The following is a 20,127-nucleotide window of genomic DNA, read 5'->3' on the forward strand; positions in this document are numbered from 1 at the left end:
ATCATGGTGTATGATCCTTTTAATGTGTTGTTGGATTCTGTTTGCCTGTATTTTGTTGAGGGTTTTTGCATCTGTATTCATCAGTGATATTGGTCTGTAATTTTCTCTTTTTGTAGTATCTTTGTCTGGTTTTGGTATCAGGGTCATGGTGGCCTCATAGAATGAGTTTGGGAGTGTTCCTTTCTCTGCAGTTTTTTAGAAGAGTTTGAGAGGGATGGGTGTTAGCTCGTCTCTAAATGTTTGATAGAATTCACCTGTGAAGCCATCTGGTCCTGGACATATGCTTGTTGGAAGATTTTTAATCACAGTTTCAATTTCATTACTTGTGATTGGTCTGTTCATATTTTCTATTTCTTCCTGGTTCAGTCTTGGAAGGTTATACCTCTCTAAGAATTTGTCCATTTCTTCCAGGTTGTCCATTTTATTGGCATAGAGTTGCTTGTAGTAGTCTCTTGGGATGCTTTGTATTTCTGTGGTGTCTGTTGTAACTTCCCTTTTTCATTTCTAATTTTATTGATTTGAGTCCTCTCCCTCTTTTTCTTGATGAGTCTGGCCAATGGTTTATCAATTTGTTTATCTTCTCAAAGAACCAGCTTTTATTTTTATTGATCTTTGCTATTGTTTTCTTTGTTTCTATTTCATTTATTTCTGCTCTAATCTTTATGATCTCTTTCCTTCTGCTAACTTTGGGTTTTGTTTGTTCTTCTTTCTCTAGTTCCTTTAGGTGTAAGATTAGATTGTTTTTTTGAGATTTTTCTTCTTTCTTGAGGTAGGCTTGTATAGCTCTAAACTTCCCTCTTATAACTGTTTTTGCTGCATCCCATAGGTTTTGGATCATCGTGTTTTCATTGTCATTTGTCTCTAGGTATTTTTTGATTTCCTCTTTGCTTTCTTCAGTGATCTCTTGGTTATTTAGTAACGTACTGTTTAGCCTCCATGTGTTTGTGTTTTTTTACATTTTTTCCCCTGGAACTGATTTCTAATCTCATAGCGTTGCAGTCAGAAAAGATGCTTGAGATGATATCAATTTTCTTAAATTTACTGAGGCTTGATTTGTGACCAAAGGTGTGATCTATCCTGGAGAATGTTCCATGCTCACTTGAGAAGAAAGTGTAATCTGCTGTTTTTGGGTGGAATGTCCTTTAAATATCAATTAAATCTATCTGGCCTGTTGTGTCATTTAAAGCTTGTGTTTCCTTATTAATTTTCTGTTTGGATGATCTGTCCATTGGTGTAAGTGAGGTGTTAAAGTCCCCCACTATTATTGTGTTACTGTCGATTTCCTCTTTTATAGCTGTTAGCAGTTGCCTTATGTTTTGAGGCGCTCCTATGTTGGGTGCACATATATTTATAATTGTTATATCTTCTTCTTGGATTGATCCCTTGATCATTATATAGTGTCCTTCTTTGTCTCTTGTAATATTGTTTATTTTAAAGTCATTTTGTCTGATATGAGAATTGCTACCCCAGCTTTCTTTTGATTTCCATTTGCATGGAATATCTTTTTCCATCCCCTCACTTTCAGTCTGTATGTGTCCCTAGGTCTGAAGTGGGTCTCTTGTAGACAGCATATATATGGGTCTTGTTTTTGTATCCATTCAGCGAGCCTGTGTCTTTTGGTTGGAGCATTTAAGCCATTCACGTTTAAGGTAATTATCAATATGTATGTTCCTGTTACCATTTTCTTAATCGTTTTGGGTTTGTTTTTGTAGGTCCTTTCCTTCTCTTGTGTCTCCCACTTAGAGAAGTTCCTTTAGCATTTGTTGTAGAGCTGGTTTGGTGGTGCTGAATTCTCTTAGCTTTTGCTTGTCTGTAAAGCTTTTGATTTCTCCATCAAATCTGAATGAGATCCTTGCTGGGTAGAGTAATCTTGGTTGTAGGTTTTTCTCTTTCATCACTTTAAGTATATGCCACTCCCTTTTGGCTTGTAGAGTTTCTGCTGAGAAATCAGCTGTTAACCTTATGGGAGTTCCCTTGTATGTTATTTGTCATTTTTCCCTTGCTGCTTTCAATAATTTTTCTTTGTCTTTAATTTTTGCCAATTTGATTACTATGTGTCTCGGCGTGTTTTTCCTTGGGTTTATCCTGTATGGGACTCTCTGTGCTTCCTGGACTTGGGTGACTATTTCCTTTCCCATGTTAGGGAAGTTTTCAACTATAATCTCTTCAAATATTTTCTTGGGTCCTTTCTCTCTCTCTTCTCCTTCTGGGACCCCTATAATGTGAATGTTGTTGCGTTTCATGTTGTCCCAGAGGTCTCTTAGGCTGTCTTCATTTCTTTTCATTCTTTTTTCTTTATTCTGTTCTGCAGCAGTGATTTCCACCATTCTGTCTTCCAGGTCACTTATCCGTTCTTTTGCCTCAGTTATTCTGCTATTGATTCCTTCTAGTGTATTTTTCATTTCAGTTATTATATTGTTCATCTCTGTTTGTTTGTTCTTTAATTCTTCTAGATCTTTGTTAAACATTTCTTGCATCTTCTCGATCTTTGCCTCCATTCTTTTTCCGAGGTCCTGGATCATCTTCACTATCATTATTCTGAATTCTTTTTCTGGAAGGTTGCCTATCTCCACTTCATTTAGTTGTTTTTCTGGGGTTTTATCTTGTTCCTTCATCTGGTACATAGCCCTCTGTCTTTTCATCTTGTCTATCTTTCTGTGAATGTGGTTTTTGTTCCACAGACTACAGGATTGTAGTTCTTCATGCTTCTGCTGTCTGCCCTCTGGTGGATGAGGCTGCCTAAGAGGCTTTTGCAAGTTTCCTGATAGGAGGGACTGGTGGTGTGTAGAGCTGGCTGTTGCTCTGGTGGGCAAAGCTCAGTAAAACTTTAATCCGCTTTTCTGCTGATGGGTGGGGCTGTGTTCCCTCCCTGTTGGTTGTTTGGCCTGAGGCGACCCAACGCTGGAGCCTACCCGGGCTCTTTGGTGGGGCTAATGGTGGACGCTGGGAGGGCTCATGCCAAGGTGTACTTCCCAGAACTTCTGCTGCCAGTGTCCTTGTCCTCACGGTGAGACAGAGCCACCCCCCCCTCTCCAGTAGACCCTCCAACACTAGCAGGTAGGTCTGGTTCAGTCTCTGTGGGGGGGTCACTGCTCCTTCCCCTGGGTCCCGATGTGCACACTACTTTGTGTGTGCCCTCCAAGAGTGGAGTCTCTGTTTCCCCCAGTCCTGTCGAAGTCCTGCAATCAAATCCCGCTAGCCTTCAAAGTCTGATTCTCTAGGAATTCCTCCTCCCATTGCCGACGCCCAGGTTGGGAAGCCTGACGTGGGGCTCAGAACCTTCACTCCAGTGGGTGGACTTCTGTGGTATAAGTGTTCTCCAGTTTGTGAGTCACCCACCCAGCAGTTATGGGATTTGATTTTATTGTGATTGTGCCCCTCCTACCACGTCATTGTGGCTTCTCCTTTTTCTTTGGATGTGGGGTATCTTTTTTGGTGAGTTCCAGTGTCTTCCTATTGATGATTGTTCGGCAGTTAGTTGTGATTCTGGTGTTCTCACAAAAGGGAGTGAGAGCACGTCCTTCTACTCCGCCATCTTGAACCAATCTCCTTGAACTTGAAATGTTGACCAAATGAGAAAATACATGTGAAAGCGTGATGTGAACATTAAGTATTGTTACAAAATCAGCCGAATGTACTAGTCCAAGTGGCCATAGTGACCAAAGATGTAATGATTAACAAAGGACATTAAGGTGGCATAAACAAATGAAAGTTTGTGTCTGACCAGGATCAACACAGTGTAATTTCGATGCAAGTTCCAAACCAGGTGTGTCATGACATGCTGGAGACATCACATCCGCTTCTTGAGTGGCTTCCTCAGCATTATCCACATGTCATACTTAACATTAAACAGCCAAACACAGTCAGTGACAAGTTGAGAAAATGAAACCATCTCACTACCAACAAAGCTGTGTTGCTGCTATTCAGCTCTTCAGAGGTAGATCAGAGTATGGATAGGATGACAGGATAATTTTAAAGCTCTTATAATATGATTAGTTAGAAGGGACCCAGAACATCTAAATGGGTGGGCATTGAAAACGTACTAGTAATAGTGTCGACAGCACAGCTCCCAGCGCAGGGCAGAACTGTGGGTGACTGAGATTTGTCGGCTGTGGACAGGCCAATGCCAAGGGCCTCATTTGCAGTCAGAACATCTGGCAGCCCACCGAGCAGAAGCAGCTAAAGGAAAGTGGCTTGGCAAATGGAGGTGCAGGTTCTTAATGGAGCGCAGCACGGAACTGTTCATCAGGCCCTGTGAGCACATTCACAGCATCCAAAGGGAAGATGTGAAACATTCAAAGTGGATGTTGTTGAAAATATGCAGCAAAGTCAACTTTGGATAGGGCTAACTGGAAAATATTGGCATCTAAATGAAGAGTATTAAACTAATTATGGTGTATTGCAGACTATTACGAAATATATTCAATAACTTGCTAATAAAACTGTGAACGTTTTTTTGTTTTTTTGTTTTTTTTGGTATTTTGTGTTTGGGCGGAATTTTGCAAGAAGAAAAGGAGAGTTGGTATCAAAAGGTGTTTTATTTAATGATGAAAATGGTATGTTTTATTTCTAATTTTAATTTTTTTGAAAGGTAGCCGGAATCCAAAGCACTGAGTTAATTTAGGGCAAAATAATAATGATACCAGCAACTACTGGTTTTGAACACAATGTGTCAGGTGCTGAGCTAGGTGCTTTATGTGTATTAGTTTATTTGTTACTCACATAATCCCCATTAGAAAGAAAACATTATCCCACTTGCAGATTAGGAAACTTGGGCTCAGAGAAGTTAACTCATCCCAAGTCATATTGTTAATAAGTGATAGAGCCTGTATTCAAATCCCCAGTTCTCTCCATTCACCATGAGAACCCAAAAGGAGTGAAATGAGAAGGCAGGATGATGATATAAACATGATAGGACAAATGAGGGAAAAGAAATGAGAGCCGTAAAAGAAAGTAAGAAGAGAGTAGAACAGAAAAGGTGAGAAAAGGAGACCAGGCATTGAGAAGGAGAGGGAATTCTTTAGACAAGCCCAAGTGTAATGTCTTCAGTAACTGTAATCATTCTGTATCATCTTGGCTGACACTCTTTTGAGTCCTGTGGGACATCTTACCAGACAGGCCCGCTTCCCACCTTGTGTATTACCTCCAGAGGGCTATTTCAAAGCAGAGATTATACAAGAAATCTACCATATAGCCTGACAACTTCCAGTAGCTGGAAAGAAATCAGATTGGAATGATTTAAATTTAAATGTGTCCTCAATGTATGTGCTCTGACTTTACACTGGCTTTGCAGAAAAGACTAATTTTAATTCACTAGAAAGCAGATGGGATCTGTCATGGGGTGGTAAAAAACAAGAAACTCATCCAAATGTAAGAGAAAACAACAGCTTTTCTCTTGTGGGTCAGTTTCATAGTACAAGTATTAGTCACTGGGTCCACACAAGCTGGTTTTCATCAAAATAACAAAAGTCATATCTAATATTTATTGAGCAATTATCATGTGCTAAGTGTTTTACGTGTATTTAATGTGCAGGAGGAGCCTAGGAAGTTGTTACTATTATGACTAACCACCCATTTTAAAGATGAGAAAACTGAGGCTCAGAAAGTTAAACAACCTAAGGTCACTTGGCTAATAAGTAGCAGAGTTGTGATTTGAACCCCAGGCCCTGGCTCATAATACTACGCTATACAGACATTCCCAGGAGTGACTGTGAATGTGTAACCCCAAGAACTCTACATTTTTTAACATTTGTACTCCAGAAAACAAAGAAAGGGAGTGAGGGAAGAAGAAAAGAAAAAGACAATTACCTCAAAAATAATACCCACTCTAGACATATGGGTTGGAAGCGGCAGGGGTGGCCTGAACCCCCTATGGCCGGGGAAGGAATCTGTAGCAAAGGGTGGGAGGAGAAAAGATGGGGCAAAAAGAAATGGAAGTATAAAGTTTAAAAAAAAAAAAAAGAAAAGAAAAGAATGCATGTAGAGTGAAAAGGGAAGGAAGAAGTTCTTGTAAATTTTTTAGAATAGAGTATGAAAATAATATAGTTAAGTTTAAATTAAGGTTGTTTCTATAATTTGCCCTTTTTGTTTCTAATTTCATGGGCTAAAATGACCCATTCAACTCAGCCTTTGGGATTAATACTATTTGTTCTGACAGTTTCTCTCTACCCTGAGTAATGCTAATTTCCACTCTGCAAGATTACTGTCTCAGTGAAAGGTGGGTGTGTTTTTGACCTTTTTTTTTTTTCCTCTTGAAGCTTAATTAAGTCAACATTAACCATAGCCATGTAACCACAGAATGGGCAGTTTCTTGAAGGCTCATGGTTTGGACATTTTCCAGCAAAAATTCCCACTTCTATAATTATATTTAGTGTTCTGTTTACCTGAATAGCTGGCTTGTTATGGGACCGTGTGTCAGGGCAACACTGGGCCTTGTTTGCAGCCGAGTTTGTCTGCTTCATGGAACCCCTGTGCCAAAGAGCGTGCGGTTCTCAATGGAGCTGAGCCTCTGGGTTCAGCCTCTCCTGTTTCTTCTTCAGAAATTTCATCGGGGTTAGCATTGCACATCTGATGCCATATGGTCCTGCAATTCTCAAGACTGTTTAGTTAATGTTTAAAACATTTTTTAACTTGTCCATACCCTTAACTCTGAAAGTAATAGTATTACCCGTGTTTGTGGTATGTACCTACATAGATGTGACTGAATTTGTTTATATAGATGTGACTGAATTTTTTTGTTTGTTTATATAGATGTGACTGAATTTTTTTTTTTAAGTACGGCTCTTACACAAAAGCCAGTTTTTTCATGTCAGTGCAGCTGTTTTAACTTTTAAGAAACCGCAAGAATTTTATCCCTAAAACATTAATTTGAAAGACATAGGACCTATAAAGAAGTGCAATGTTCCTGAAACTGGTATCTGTTAATCTCCCTACTTCTTTTCTCTTTGAACTGTTAATTAAGAGTTGAATAAAGTTCCTGAGTTATTACATATAAACTTTTCATGTTATTGCTGAATTCCTAGTAATCTCTGAAATGTTAACTTATAACGGAAGCAGTAGCATTCATAATAGAAACAAAAGGTAACAGTAGCTCAGTTCTCATGATTTCTCTAAACTCAATGAATTTTCCATGGACACAGAGGCAGATGCTGGAAGGAAGCAGTTGTGTGTTTTCCTGGGTTCACTGTAGCCCAATGAGTCATAGTAGATATTGTTTTCCTTCTTTTTTATGCTATAGCAACGATTTCACTTCCTGTTACATAGGAAAACCTATTCTACTGTTTAAAAGAGGTCACTAGATGTATTTATTACTTTAAGACCATTTCATCCATGGAAATAATTTTTTATTGTTCTGAGTCACTCTGGTTTGTGGAATTTTTACACGAGTTCCAGGACAAGGATGAGATGGTATATTTATTTTATTTTGCATTCTCTTTAAATTTTTTGACTGCATGAATGTCAGGCTTGCTGTCAAAGTATTTCCATGTTTTTATTACTTTAGAAGTTACTCTGCTATATTTATGTCTCCTAAACTCTTCTTTGACGACTTCACTATGTGTACTGGGCATGCTGTATTTTGGCAGAACTTCTACTTTTCCCAGTGTCATGTGATCTCTTGTTTTTCCCTTAGTCCCTGTTCATGTCTTCTCAATGTAGACCTTTACCATGTTAAAAGTTATACAGACCTTCAGAAATATTTAAATTGTTTTGTTGAACTGCTGGAAGGACTTCAAAGGGTATTTGTTATGCCTTACATTTTTTTCTGGTATTAATGTAAACCTTACTACAAGTGTTCCCTAGTTTGGCCCAGGATATCTCTTGTGCTTTAGACTGTACCCTGGGATCATAGAAAGATCCCGAAATTCATTTTCAGGTATTCTTTGGTTTGATTACAATTATTGTATTTGTTAATCACCTCTAGAGACCTAGGTTAAATTTAAATAACAGTTCAGATTTACAGAGAAGCCTTAGATGTTCTGACATTTTAGAAAATATTTGAATAGAAAACAGTGACTCTCCAATGGGCTGAGATTTCAAGTTGTTGGTTATTGTCATTGATATTCCTTGCACATATTACTCTGTGTGTGCAATTCTGACTGAATGGCTGACTTAAGATTTAAAATTAAATCTTCTGTTTTTCTGGGACGGGTAGGAAGGTTGGATGTTCTGCCTCCCGCCTCTCTTGACTCTTGTGCCCTAATTAGTCACACCTTCAACGGTGTCCTCTAAGTAGTCAGACTCTGACAGAATGAAACGAGTATAATATTGACTCGATGTTAGACTAGAAGGAGACAAAATGGACAATTCCTAATAGATAATTTCTTCTCTTGCAAATGATCATGGCTGGTCCAAACTATACTACACACATTCACAAATTCATTAGGGTGTGCATTGTATATGTGTATGTGTGCACATGGGGGCATAATTCAGTGTTCTGAAGTTTTAGATGATTGGTTTTCTTGTTAGAAAATGGTAGAATATTAATCTGAATCATTTTATTTTCAACAGGTTGACATGATGAAAGAAGCATTAGAAAAACTTCAGCTCAACATAGTAGAGATGAAAGATGAAAATGCAACCTTAGATGGTGGAGATGTCTTATTCACAGGTAGAGTTGTACTTACTTTTTCCTATCTAAAAATATTTCTAATACCTGGCCTATATCCCCTTGTTTAATTATAATTTTTTTTTAATTACCAAAGTAAGGGTAATTTGGAAAATACAGAAAAGCACAAAAGAGAGAAAATTAAAAATGACCTTTCATTCAAAGATAATCTTTTCAATATTTGGGTTATTGAATACTTTTTTATTGAATATTAAAGTACCTTTAGTACTTTTGTATGCACATATTTTCATATTTCTACATGTTATCAGTATATACATTTCATTTTATAGGTTGTGTCTACTGTGTTCTACAACATTAGTTTATGGGTTGCATAGCTTTGCATTGTGTGACAGTATATCTGGGCTGTATTTGAAAGACTGTTAATTCAAGATGTGTCATTTACAAATAATTTTCTTCCCAGATGGCAAGATAGATTTAAATACTTTTCAGTGCAGATTGGCTTGGCTTAATGCCAAATGAATAATAGCAGAACTCAACAAAATATAAACAGCTGATATTATTATTGATTTAACTGAAATCAGTTTTTATACTGCATATAATATAGCTACTAAAGAAATGATAATTTTAGCATTTAACCTTTCCAACTCTTTATGATCATTATTATTGTTTTGTAAAGTCATGTGCTAAAATCTGGGTCACCAGGTTCATTCTAGTTATATTGATAAACAAGACAATCAATAATAATTTTTAATTGATAATGAGAGTCTATTTTCCCCTACTTGTCAAAGAATAAATACCTGTTTCACAGATGTAGCCCTAACAGCAGAGGCTGGTCCCGAGAGATTTGGGAATGTAGACCCATGTGGCCCACTGAAAACATGGAGCTTCTTGGAAGTCTAATATTTTAGCTGATGTGAATTTTGTATCGAATCCCATGTATATAGACAAAATACAGCCATCTTCACTTTAATATAAAAATAATGTTTTGTATAACTTACATTTTGAAAAAATTAATGTTCCTGGAGGAGGAGGAGTCTTTATCCTGGGACATTTGCATAGTTCCTTGCTTGGTGTCACATACTTGTGGATGGGGACTGTGTCACCGAGCCCCAGGGGGTGCCATTTTTATCATAGGTTTGTGGAAAGCCTCCCCTGGAGTTGTGCCCTGCACAACCTGTGCCACCACTGTCACAGGCAATGGGCCTGCCTCTGGGGTTTGATGTGCACACCCACTGAGCCATAAGAACACAGAACAAGGAGTCAGAGAGACCTACGCTGCATTCTCAGCTCCAGTTGTGTCCAAGCCGACTCAGGCATTCTTTGAATCTGCCTAGTAACTTCCGCTTAGAATATTCTTTGTGTCTCCCGTTGATGGCACTTTTCATTCTTTTTAGTAGCACAGAACAACAGTCTGTTTCTCTTAAGAAAATAGGCTTTTGTGAAAAGCTAGATGTGTTACTCACACTTCCTTACAATAAAATTCTTTTTTACCAGAACATAGCTGTATAATAAATAACTTGCTGTGAGCAGGTACTGATGCTATTTGAAGAATGATTTAAAACAAGCTGTATTCACAGCCGTTTAGTTATCTCAACAGCTGAGCTGAACAAGATTCCCTAAAATCTTCTCATTGTTTCGGCAAAGCTTAGGAACCTCTTCCATTGGTCAAAGGTCTTTCCACAGCATCTCAAGCCTAATGTTTTTCCCATAACTTCTAATTAGGTACTAAGTATTGAGGTTTGCCTTGGACACTATCTGTAAGCTTTGTTTTGGTAATATTCAATACTTATTACCTTAAAAGTTATTCTATTGAAAACTGAGATAGTGTTGTGATATTAAGATCTTTATCTGCTTGGCTCCTCATTCATACCTAATGTGTGGTCCTACCTTCTATTTCCTACTTCTCGATTTTTTCCCTTTTTTAAAATTGTAGTAAAATATATATAACATAAAATTTGCCATTTTAACCATTTTTCAGTGTACAATTTGAGTGGCATTAATTGCATTCACAACATTGTACAAACATCACCACTCAATTTTTAGATTACGCGGTTGAGTAAGAACCAAAATCTGGAGCGCTTCCCATACACTCTGTGTCCTCTTCCTTCTGTAACTCAGAGCGTCATTAATAATTGATCAGGAAATGGACAGAAGGAAAGAGGCTTCCAACTCCAGTTCCGCTGGGAAATCTGTCAGTCAAGCAAGCAAGCAGCTACTGGTAGAAGTTGTTTCAGTCCTATTTCTCTGAAATAGACAACATCAACTTACTTCTACTTTCATTTATTTATTTTTGTGAAATATGGAGCATATAAAAAAGAGTTATAAAATGTTTATGTATAGTTTAAAGGTCAATAATAAAAATGATCACCTGAGTACCTAACAACTGGTGTAAGAAATAGAACATTGCCGGGACCATGGAAGCCCCACTCCCAAACTTTCTCTCCTCCCAGCTTGAGGTAGCCTGAATTTTGTGTTAATCACTGTCTTGTCTTTCTTTGAGTTTTACCTCAATATATGCATTCCTAAAATTATATGTTGTTTAGTTTCGCTTTTCTTACGGCTTGTATAATTAGGATGATACTGTATGAACTCTTGTGTGATTTTTCTGCCGTTGATCTAACTTGATCCATGTAGCTGGAGTTCACTCATTTTCACTGCTGTGTGGAATTCCATGGTAAGAATACCGAACAATGTATTTATTCATTTTACTGTTGATGTATGTTTGAGTGCTTTTCAGTTTTTGTCTATCTTCAATGCTGCTATGTACAGTCTTGTGTGTGTCTCTTGGGGACGTGTATAAGAGTTTCTCTAAAGTAAACAGCTAGAAATGGAATTTCAGGTGATGAACTCTTATTTCCATTCAATGATTATATGATTTTTTTCTTTAATCTATTGATGTGGTTAATTACATTAATTGATTTTCTGATATCAATGGTCAAAGTTTACATCCCTGGAATGAAATCAAACTTGATCAAGATATATTCTCTTTTTATTAGTGTTGTATTTAGTTTGTATTTAGTTGTTTAATTATCTAAACAATTAGATAATTGTTTAAGATTTTGTTTCTGTGGCCTATAATTTTTCTTTTTTGTTATCCTTGTCTGGCTTTGGTTGAAGTTATGTTAACCTCATATAAAATGTATTAGGGAATATTTCCTATGTTTCTATTCTCTAAAATCAGTACAACTTTAATTGTGCATTCCTTGAACTTTGGTAGAACTTACCTATAAACAGGCCCTGTGGACCTGGTGCTTTCTTTGTGGGGAGATTTTAAACCAGTTCTGTTTCTGTAATGATTATATGACTATTGAGGTTTTTCTGAGCCAGTTTTGGTGAGTTTTGTTTTCTGAGACTTTATTTATTTTATCTGAGTTTTTTAAATGTTGGCTATAAAGTTATTCATATTTTCTTAATGTCTGTTTTAAGTTTCACGACAACTACAGCTATGTCCCCTTTTCGTTCATAATGTTTATTTGTGCCTTCTATTTCTTGCCAGAGATCTGTCAATTTTATTAATCTTTTCAAAGAATCAACTTTGGGCTTTATTGAACCCTCTCTCTCATATGTTTCCTTTTCTGTTCCTGTTTCTACCTGTATTTCCTTCCTTCAAATTCCTTTGTTTTTATTGTTCTTTTTTCCTTGAATTTCAAGGTGGAATTTTGTCTCTTTAATTTTGAACCTTTCTTCTTCTTAATGTAAACATTTAAGGCTATAAAGCTTTTCAAGTACAACTTTAGCGGAATCCTTTGTGTTTTGATATGAATATTTTTGTTATCATTAATTCCAGATATTTTCTGATTTCCATTATGATTTATTCTTTGGCTTATTAGTGGATAATGATGTTTTTTAAAAAAAACATATTGGTCATTATTATAAGTTGCTGGGATACCAACTCATTATTTTGATAATTGATAAATATAAAGGAAAGACTCAAGCATTTAGCCTATCTTTTCTTTGTGAATTCTATTTCAAGTAGACCAAATACTTGATTGAGAAAAGTTTTTATTTTTAGAATTCTAGCCAGTAAATGTAGATCCCTAATAAAACAATGGACCTGTGCAATGATCATCAAAGGATGTTAAAACTTTTACATGAGGGACTTCCCTGGCGGTCCAGTGGTTAAGAGTCCACACTCCCAATGCAGAGGGCACGGGTTCAATCCCTGGTCGGGGAACTAAGATCCCACATGCCACACGGTGGGGGAAAAAAAAAAAGATAAAGGAATGAAACAACAGTTTTAAAAAAATGAGTGGGGGACTTTATAATGGAGTAATCTGGCTGATACCACCTGAACACACTGATCATTCTAGCATCACTGAAAGTGTGACAGTCAGTCATGTGCCTCAGGATGTGATGCAGTAGAAGTACAGCCCCACCTCTGAACTAGTCCTATCCAAAAAGAAAAAAGAAAAAATTGAACAAGAATCTAAAGAAGCATCTACATAGACTATCAGTTTGCCAAAAAATACAAAGGATAAAGGAACAATTTAATGTTAGATGGTACACAAGGAAGCAATCAACCAAATCCAGACTGTAGGAAAGTCAGTAGGACAAATGACCTGATATCTCCTATGAAAGAATGAGGTAAGGAAGGAAAAAAAAAAAAAAGAAGGTGAATTGGTATAGAAGAAAATGACATAAGAGACATAACACCAAAAAAAAGCCTTTTTAATATTTTGATTCCAGTACTTCAGTTTTTTTAATCAGGAAGGCCATTTAAGGGATATAGCCCACCATACTGCTAGAAACAGAAGTCCAACTTACTTTTTAAAGAGAAAAGCAGTTTGCGTTTCTTTGTACGTTCCTATCTCATCTTAGTCTTTTAAAATGGAAATAATGTGTAAGGCCCACTGTAAATGCATTTAAATTTGCTTAATGCATTAAATGTTTTTCTTAGAAATGTAAATCTAATTTATAAATCTATATTTATCTTAAGAGAATTAAGGAAATTTGATTTGTTTTTAATTTCAACTGACTTTTTTAATAAAGTGTAATACTTTTGTTAAGTAAAGGATCTTTCTCTTACTTAAGTTTTGATTTGTATGTAGTGAGTTTTCTTAAGGGACAACACAATCATACCATTACCAAAAACACTGTCAACATGCTGTCAACAATTCCTATGTCTGCCAACAGTATAAGCCAATGGAATTTATCATAACATCATCTGACCTATGTCTTTTACCCCTTTTATAAGGACACCACGAAGATAAAAGTTGTAATAGCTGTAAAGTCTATCAAGCAATTCTTTCTACATGGCTACACTTCTTGTACTTGTTCTGAGGCAAAATATGTACTGATTTCTCTTGGAATTTTTTTCCCACATTTCATGTCGTATTCTTTTCCAAAGAATTAAGGGAGGATAAGAATTTCTACATTTATGTATTGCCTAACTCTATTTACTATAATTGTTTTTTTGCCTATAACTAGGAGACCATTTTTACTTAATGTTTTGCCTTCTGAGAAGAAAAATTGTAGAATTTCAGAAAAGCCAAATAAGTAGAAAGTTTCATTCTTCTAAACTTTAGTGCTTTGTAGATAGGCACTATCTACATCAACCTTTGATGGTTGATTTGAAATAAATGGGCGTATTGTTTTAAAAACAGCTGTTAGAGCTCAGACCTGAAGACCAGTCAGCACTAAACTCACTTTACCCAGACGGTTTCTTCAGCCCTTACATCAACATTATAGAAAAAGGTATTTGAGCTGATCAAGACTGTCTAGTATTGTTCTTTTAGGGAAAAAAAGGAAGCTCTGCTAACTTGTCATTGCTATTGCTTAATTTCTGATTACAGGTTATTAATGTGTTTAATTCTATGGTTTCCTAAATAAAAACTTTATTCTCTTATTGTGGTAAAATATACATAACATAAAATTTACCATTTAACCACTTTTCAATGTACAGTTCAGGGTTATTAACTACATTCACGTTGTGCAACTATCACCACCATCCATCTCCAGCACTTTTCTGCCTTCCCAAAATGAAACGTCATACCCGTTAAACACTGACTCCCCATTTCCCCCCTCCCCCCTCCCCTGCATCAGCCCCTGGCAACCACCATTCTACTTTCTGCCTCTGTGAATTTGAAAAAGTTTATTTTTAAAGGCAATAATTTGAAACCAGATTTGTGTAAAGAGAGCAGGGGTCAGAGTACAAGTGGAGCTGCCCTCTACGGTAGGAAAGAACTGTGTGATGCTTTAAGGTCTTTATTTATAGATAGAGAAATAGTACGCCATCTCTGTGGTGCCACCCACTGACTGTGTTCCATGCCTTTTATTATAGGCAGAGAGTTTTTTGTGGGCCTTTCCAAAAGGACAAATCAACGAGGTGCTGAAATCTTGGCTGATACTTTTAAGGTAGGTAAAGGATAATTTATGCCTGGCACAGAGTAACTACCTAATAAACATTCATAGACCCATTGAATCAATATGTCATGAATAATGGTATTTATATGTCACAGGCTTTGCAAAATAATTCCTAATATTTGTATGCTTGCTAGAAGTTTTAGAAGCTAGAACTTAATAAATAGGCTTCATGGGACTCCCACAGCAGCAACAGACAAAGTTATGGTGGACATCTGTTTTCTCCCAGTGTATACTCATACAACCACCTGGCAGATGTTTCTGGCACAATCGATGACTTTAAAAAAAAATCTGGAGTCCCAATTGCCTCTAACATGAAATGTGGATTTTTCAGATTGGAATCAAAGATCACCTGTACTTGGGTGCCTACTGTGTGCTGGAAACTCTGCTAGGCATTGCACATACATCCTCCCAAGTTCCCTTTACTCTATTGATCATTAGCAGATTGGCTCACCAGACTGCTTAGGAAGGGATGTAATCCCCAAAAAGCTCTGTTCCGCATGACGATGTGAGGCTCTTGTTTACACAGGATATTCATCCTTCCAGAGTAGCCCACTACATAGGTCAGCCAGTGAAGCTGTTGACGCAGTCACACGTCAGGAAGGGGGCTCTGCACTTTCTTTTTAGAAGCGATCTTCATTTAACTGGCAATACCCAAACTTGTGGGTCCCAGTTTTCCTTCCAGATGTTCAGGGACCCTGGCAGCCTCCAGAGGAGCAAGAATGTTTTGAGCAGATTTGAATGCGTTTTAGAATTATTCTGAAATGACAAACTACTTGTTTCTATTATATGCATAGGACTACGCGGTCTCCACAGTCCCAGTGGTCGATACTTTGCACTTGAAGAGTTTCTGCAGCATGGCTGGGCCTAACCTCATCGCAATTGGATCCAGTGAATCTGCACAGAAGGCTCTCAAGGTAAATATAAAACTTTACTCTTTCTAAATGCAGTAGGTGGTGCCTGCCACATGGTTTTTCTAATTCTGTCTACTGGGTGGATAGCAAGCAAGGGTGGCAGGGAGAGAACAGGCTGGTACTTGAGCTTTCTGTGATGTACACTGTCATGACCTCACATTTATCAGGAACTGGGAACACCTAGTAAGTACTCTCTGGGAAGTACACTTATAGGAAGAGTTCTTCACTGGTGAACCATTCTTACTTACACACCAGGTTTCCTGGAAAGGCCATGATTCAGAATAATAAATACCAAACTCATCGCAGTTATCTCTTCTGGGGAAAAGGAAGGCATCCCACCAGTAGAGCTCTTTGTAATGTTTTATCTAAGTCAGGTAATTGGTACACATGGGGTCATTACGTTATTCTCATCCTTTTGTATTTCTGAACTATTTCATAATAATCTTTTAGAAAGACATGATTCAGAAGTACCTAAAAATCTTAACTTCTTCATTTGCATTGGAATACTTAAATTTTAGGAAAGGAAATTTTCTTATTTCACAGATAGGAAAGGAAAGTCCAGAAAAATTACAACTTGCCTTGGGTCACATAGCTAGATTGAGAGTGGAAGTCACTGATAGTGAAGAAGACCTTCCATCGTTACAGTGCTTTACAGTTCAAAGGCACATTCCGTCTCTGTAACTAACAACCTGGGAGATTATCTGGACACTTCATAAGGGCAAAAACCATGTCTGTTTTGCTCACCATAGTGCCCCTTTGTGCTTGGCCCATGGTGGTCCTTAAATAAAGAGAATGATGAATAAATGAATGCGGGAGGTGGTTTTATCTCTATTTTGCAGTTAAGAACTAGATCGAGTGGCTCGCCCCAGATCGCAAGGCTAATACTAAATGGTGGGCTGGGACTACATCTTGCTCCCTCCTCTCAGGTGGTCCTGCACTACACATGACTTATTAGAGGACCAAGACAGTAACTCCTCTTAGGCAAAGAGAGGAAGTCTGTGTGCTCCAAGGTATACAATTTATTTGTTTGCCCTATCAGGTCTTTACTCTTCTGCCTCAGTGCTAGACTTGGTATGGTTTGTCTGGGAAGCAATCATTGCCTCCCACTTGCTGACTTTCCCCTTTGCATTATCTGAAACTTCTTCAGTCAGCTCACTTGGCCTTTCTTCCTTTTCTCAAACTGTATCTCTGATTGTATTTCTAGGACCTTTAACAATTGTTGTTGAACAACCTACCTCAGAATTTGAATTTGGTGGCTTTTTCTGTTGCCTTTAGAGAATGTCTTTTGTTCTGTTTCAGCTGGAAGGCTATGTCAACTTTCTGCATATAAAAAAAAAAAAGGTGTCTTGAAGGAAAACATCTGATGAATGGTGTCACTTAGAGGATCTAGAAAGATTATATTTCTGCTCAGGGACTAACTATGTTTTCTCTCCATGGCAGCTGGGTTGGTCTGCACATGTCTGAAATTGATTACAAGAGAAGGAAAAGGCTGAAGCTGGTCTGTGCTGTGTCTTTGTGTGAATTAGCAGAAAGAACCTCTCTGGGTAGACAAACTAGAAAAAGTAGCCCCATCTGCCATTTTGGGTAAACTAGGTCCCTAACTCAAATAGCTTGGTCTCTAACCAATAGGTCCCTAACTCAAATTGGTCCCTAACTTAAATAATCTGGAGAAACTAACATATAACAAACTAAGAGATAATACAATATACAATAATATAATATATACAATACAATATAACTAGCACTAAGTTATATGAAATAGCCCTAACTATTATTCAGAGGAGAAGAGGAAACTCTTGAGGTTTAGATATTCAGAGAAAACTTCACGAAGAAAATGTGGCTAGATGTGGGTCTTGAAGGATTTATCAGGGTGAGATTCAGTGAGAGAGTGTTACAGGTGGGGACATGGAATAAGCAAAAATTAAGCAAAATATACTCATGAGATGTGGGCAAACTAGCCCAACTAATGAAGAGTTTTCTTGTGGGCTCCCAGATAGCTGGATGGGGCAGGTGACGTCTAAAGAGGTTGGGACGTAAAAGTGAGCAAGAGATGAGTTTATCTCCATGAAGTAGGAGTCTGGGTACCCACAGGCTCTGAGCAGAAGAGGCTGTATTGCTACAGAGGTGTTGGACCATCATTCCTTTGGTAAAAAAAAAAAAAAAAAAAAAAAAAAAAAAAAATTGGAGGGGGAAAACCCTGCAATCAGAAAAGAGGGCCACTGATGACCTGAAAAAAGAAAGCCAAGCCCCAAGTCCCATTGTATGCCTTGGCAACTCACTCACATTTCTCCCTTAATCTTTCCTTTCCCATTGTCAAGTCCTCTAAGACCACATCTTTTAAGGGCATCCTATGAGGGTTTTATAGTCCTCCTTCCTTTAAAGTTCATTTGAGTTAGTGTTAATAGTGATGTTCACTCTATACTTGAAACCTTCTGTGTCAGAAGCTATAAATAACCCTCACTGACTAGAAGGACATTTTTGGAGATTGAATTTTCCATCAGCAAATGTGCTTCATAAACTATGGGCCTGTGGAGTTGGCAAATGCCCACCTGCCATGTTCCTAGCATCAAAAAGGTTCTCTTCCCTTGTAGCAAAAGCAGGAGAGCAAAGCAAACTGAAGAATAATGAGCTCTCCATGAGGGCATGTTCTCAGGTCAGAAATAGGTGGGTTGGTGAAATTCAGATTTAGTGAATTGAACTGCTTATTTATTTGAGAATAGTTTGGGCTCCTGCATTAAATCAATCAGTAAAATTGATAGTGGGTAAGTCCTACTACTAATTTGGACATATAAATACTGATATAGACAGGCAGGAAGACAAATGGACAGAGACAAATACATCATTTACAAGTAATGAAAGCGTATTTTCTCCATTTCGCAAGTGAAAATACTGAGAACAGATGAAATAAGGCATTTTGAATAGGATCTCATGGTTCCAGAATCAGATTTCCTGGACCCTGATTCTCCTCTCCCCAGTTGCCCGCCCTACTCCATATCCATTCTTTTTCTGTTGGAAAGCCTTTCCTAATTATTTTGCCTTGGATTGGTTCTAGCTAATCTCCCTCTTTATCCTCCCCTCTCTCCAACTATTCCCCTCTTCCCATTTTTTGCTGTTACCAGGATCTGACCTGTTTCAGGGAAGATATGATTTTGGTCTCAGATATCTGTTTTTCCTTTGCAAATCTTGATGTCTCGGTCTTGTCTCTGTAGAGAAACCCCTGGCGACTTGGGCATTTCTTCGAAGGGCATAACATTTAGACAGAGGTGAATTGTGCCTTCCCTGTGCCATACACTGAAAACCTGCTGCGTCCCACATCTGTCACTGCTTGCTGAGTACTTGCTTCCTTCAGAGTCTGTAAAACTACTTCTTGCATATTCATGCAAAGCTGAGAGCCCAAGGGTTTCTGGGTAGTCTTACTGCATTTGAAACACTTTGTAATGGGTTGCAATCTATTCTTGGTTAATGAAGTGGGTTCTTATGGAGATAGTCATCATGCCTGTCTCGGTTGTAGTAGATTTAATAGTGTATGCATTGTATATTTAAATGAAATAATCCATCTAGCAGTTCTCTGCTAAAAAGCCCAGAATGCAGAGTACATTTAATACACACTTAACACAGAGTTTATCTAATACAGGGAAGGAAGAAAGGAGGACCTATTATTACCATATTTTACTGTTGATATGGCCAAAGTACTGGAGATTAGGTTGATTTGAAATTACTAAAGATACTTGATACCGAGTCTTACCCTACAAATACTATTATCTAAGCAAAATTAGCCTTTAGAGCAATCTGCCCTTGCTATAGTTTTTCTCCTACACTTTTCATCATTGCCTTCGTGCCCCTGGGCAATCACTACCTTCATCCTGCTCCTCTAGCTATAAAAGAAAATACTATAAGAGTAATTAATTCGTGTGTAGGCAGTAGATCTACTAGTACTCTTCCAGGAGGAATGTTTGTCTTCTCAAAAAGATGAGAACTCCAGTTGCCACCCAGCTGGAACTACTGCTCCAAACATAATTTGAGCAACAGAATCCAACCTCCAAAAAGTACATATTATATTATCTCATTCACTTAAAGTTAAACAAGAGATAAAACTACTCTATGCTGTTAGCAGTCAGAATAGTAGTTACTTTAAAAAGAGGGAGGGAGTCATGGTGTGGAGGGCCATCTTGTATGTTACACTTTAATTTTTAAAGTTTAATAAAAATACATATATTGTTGGAAGTGGGCTGTGATTAACTTACAGAAACAATTCTCCAGTAGCTGGGTCTAAGTCTCAAATCCCTG

At 37.6% G+C, this 20,127-nt stretch overlaps 1 protein-coding gene across 3 annotated transcripts in view; it reads left to right on the forward strand.

The window, feature by feature from the left end:
* DDAH1 (dimethylarginine dimethylaminohydrolase 1) overlaps positions 1 to 20,127 on the forward strand; it is a 244,529-nt gene that overhangs the window by 196,136 nt on the left and 28,266 nt on the right. For all 3 annotated transcript variants that reach the window (XM_061183944.1, XM_061183943.1, XM_061183945.1), the window contains 3 exons: positions 8,509 to 8,608; positions 14,847 to 14,920; positions 15,724 to 15,843. In XM_061183944.1, the coding sequence (XP_061039927.1) occupies positions 8,509 to 8,608; positions 14,847 to 14,920; positions 15,724 to 15,843 (294 nt within the window). The remainder of the gene's footprint in view (positions 1 to 8,508; positions 8,609 to 14,846; positions 14,921 to 15,723; positions 15,844 to 20,127) is intronic.

Source organism: Eubalaena glacialis, chromosome 3 (genome assembly GCF_028564815.1).
Source record: "Eubalaena glacialis isolate mEubGla1 chromosome 3, mEubGla1.1.hap2.+ XY, whole genome shotgun sequence".
Lineage (NCBI taxonomy): Eukaryota > Metazoa > Chordata > Mammalia > Artiodactyla > Balaenidae > Eubalaena > Eubalaena glacialis.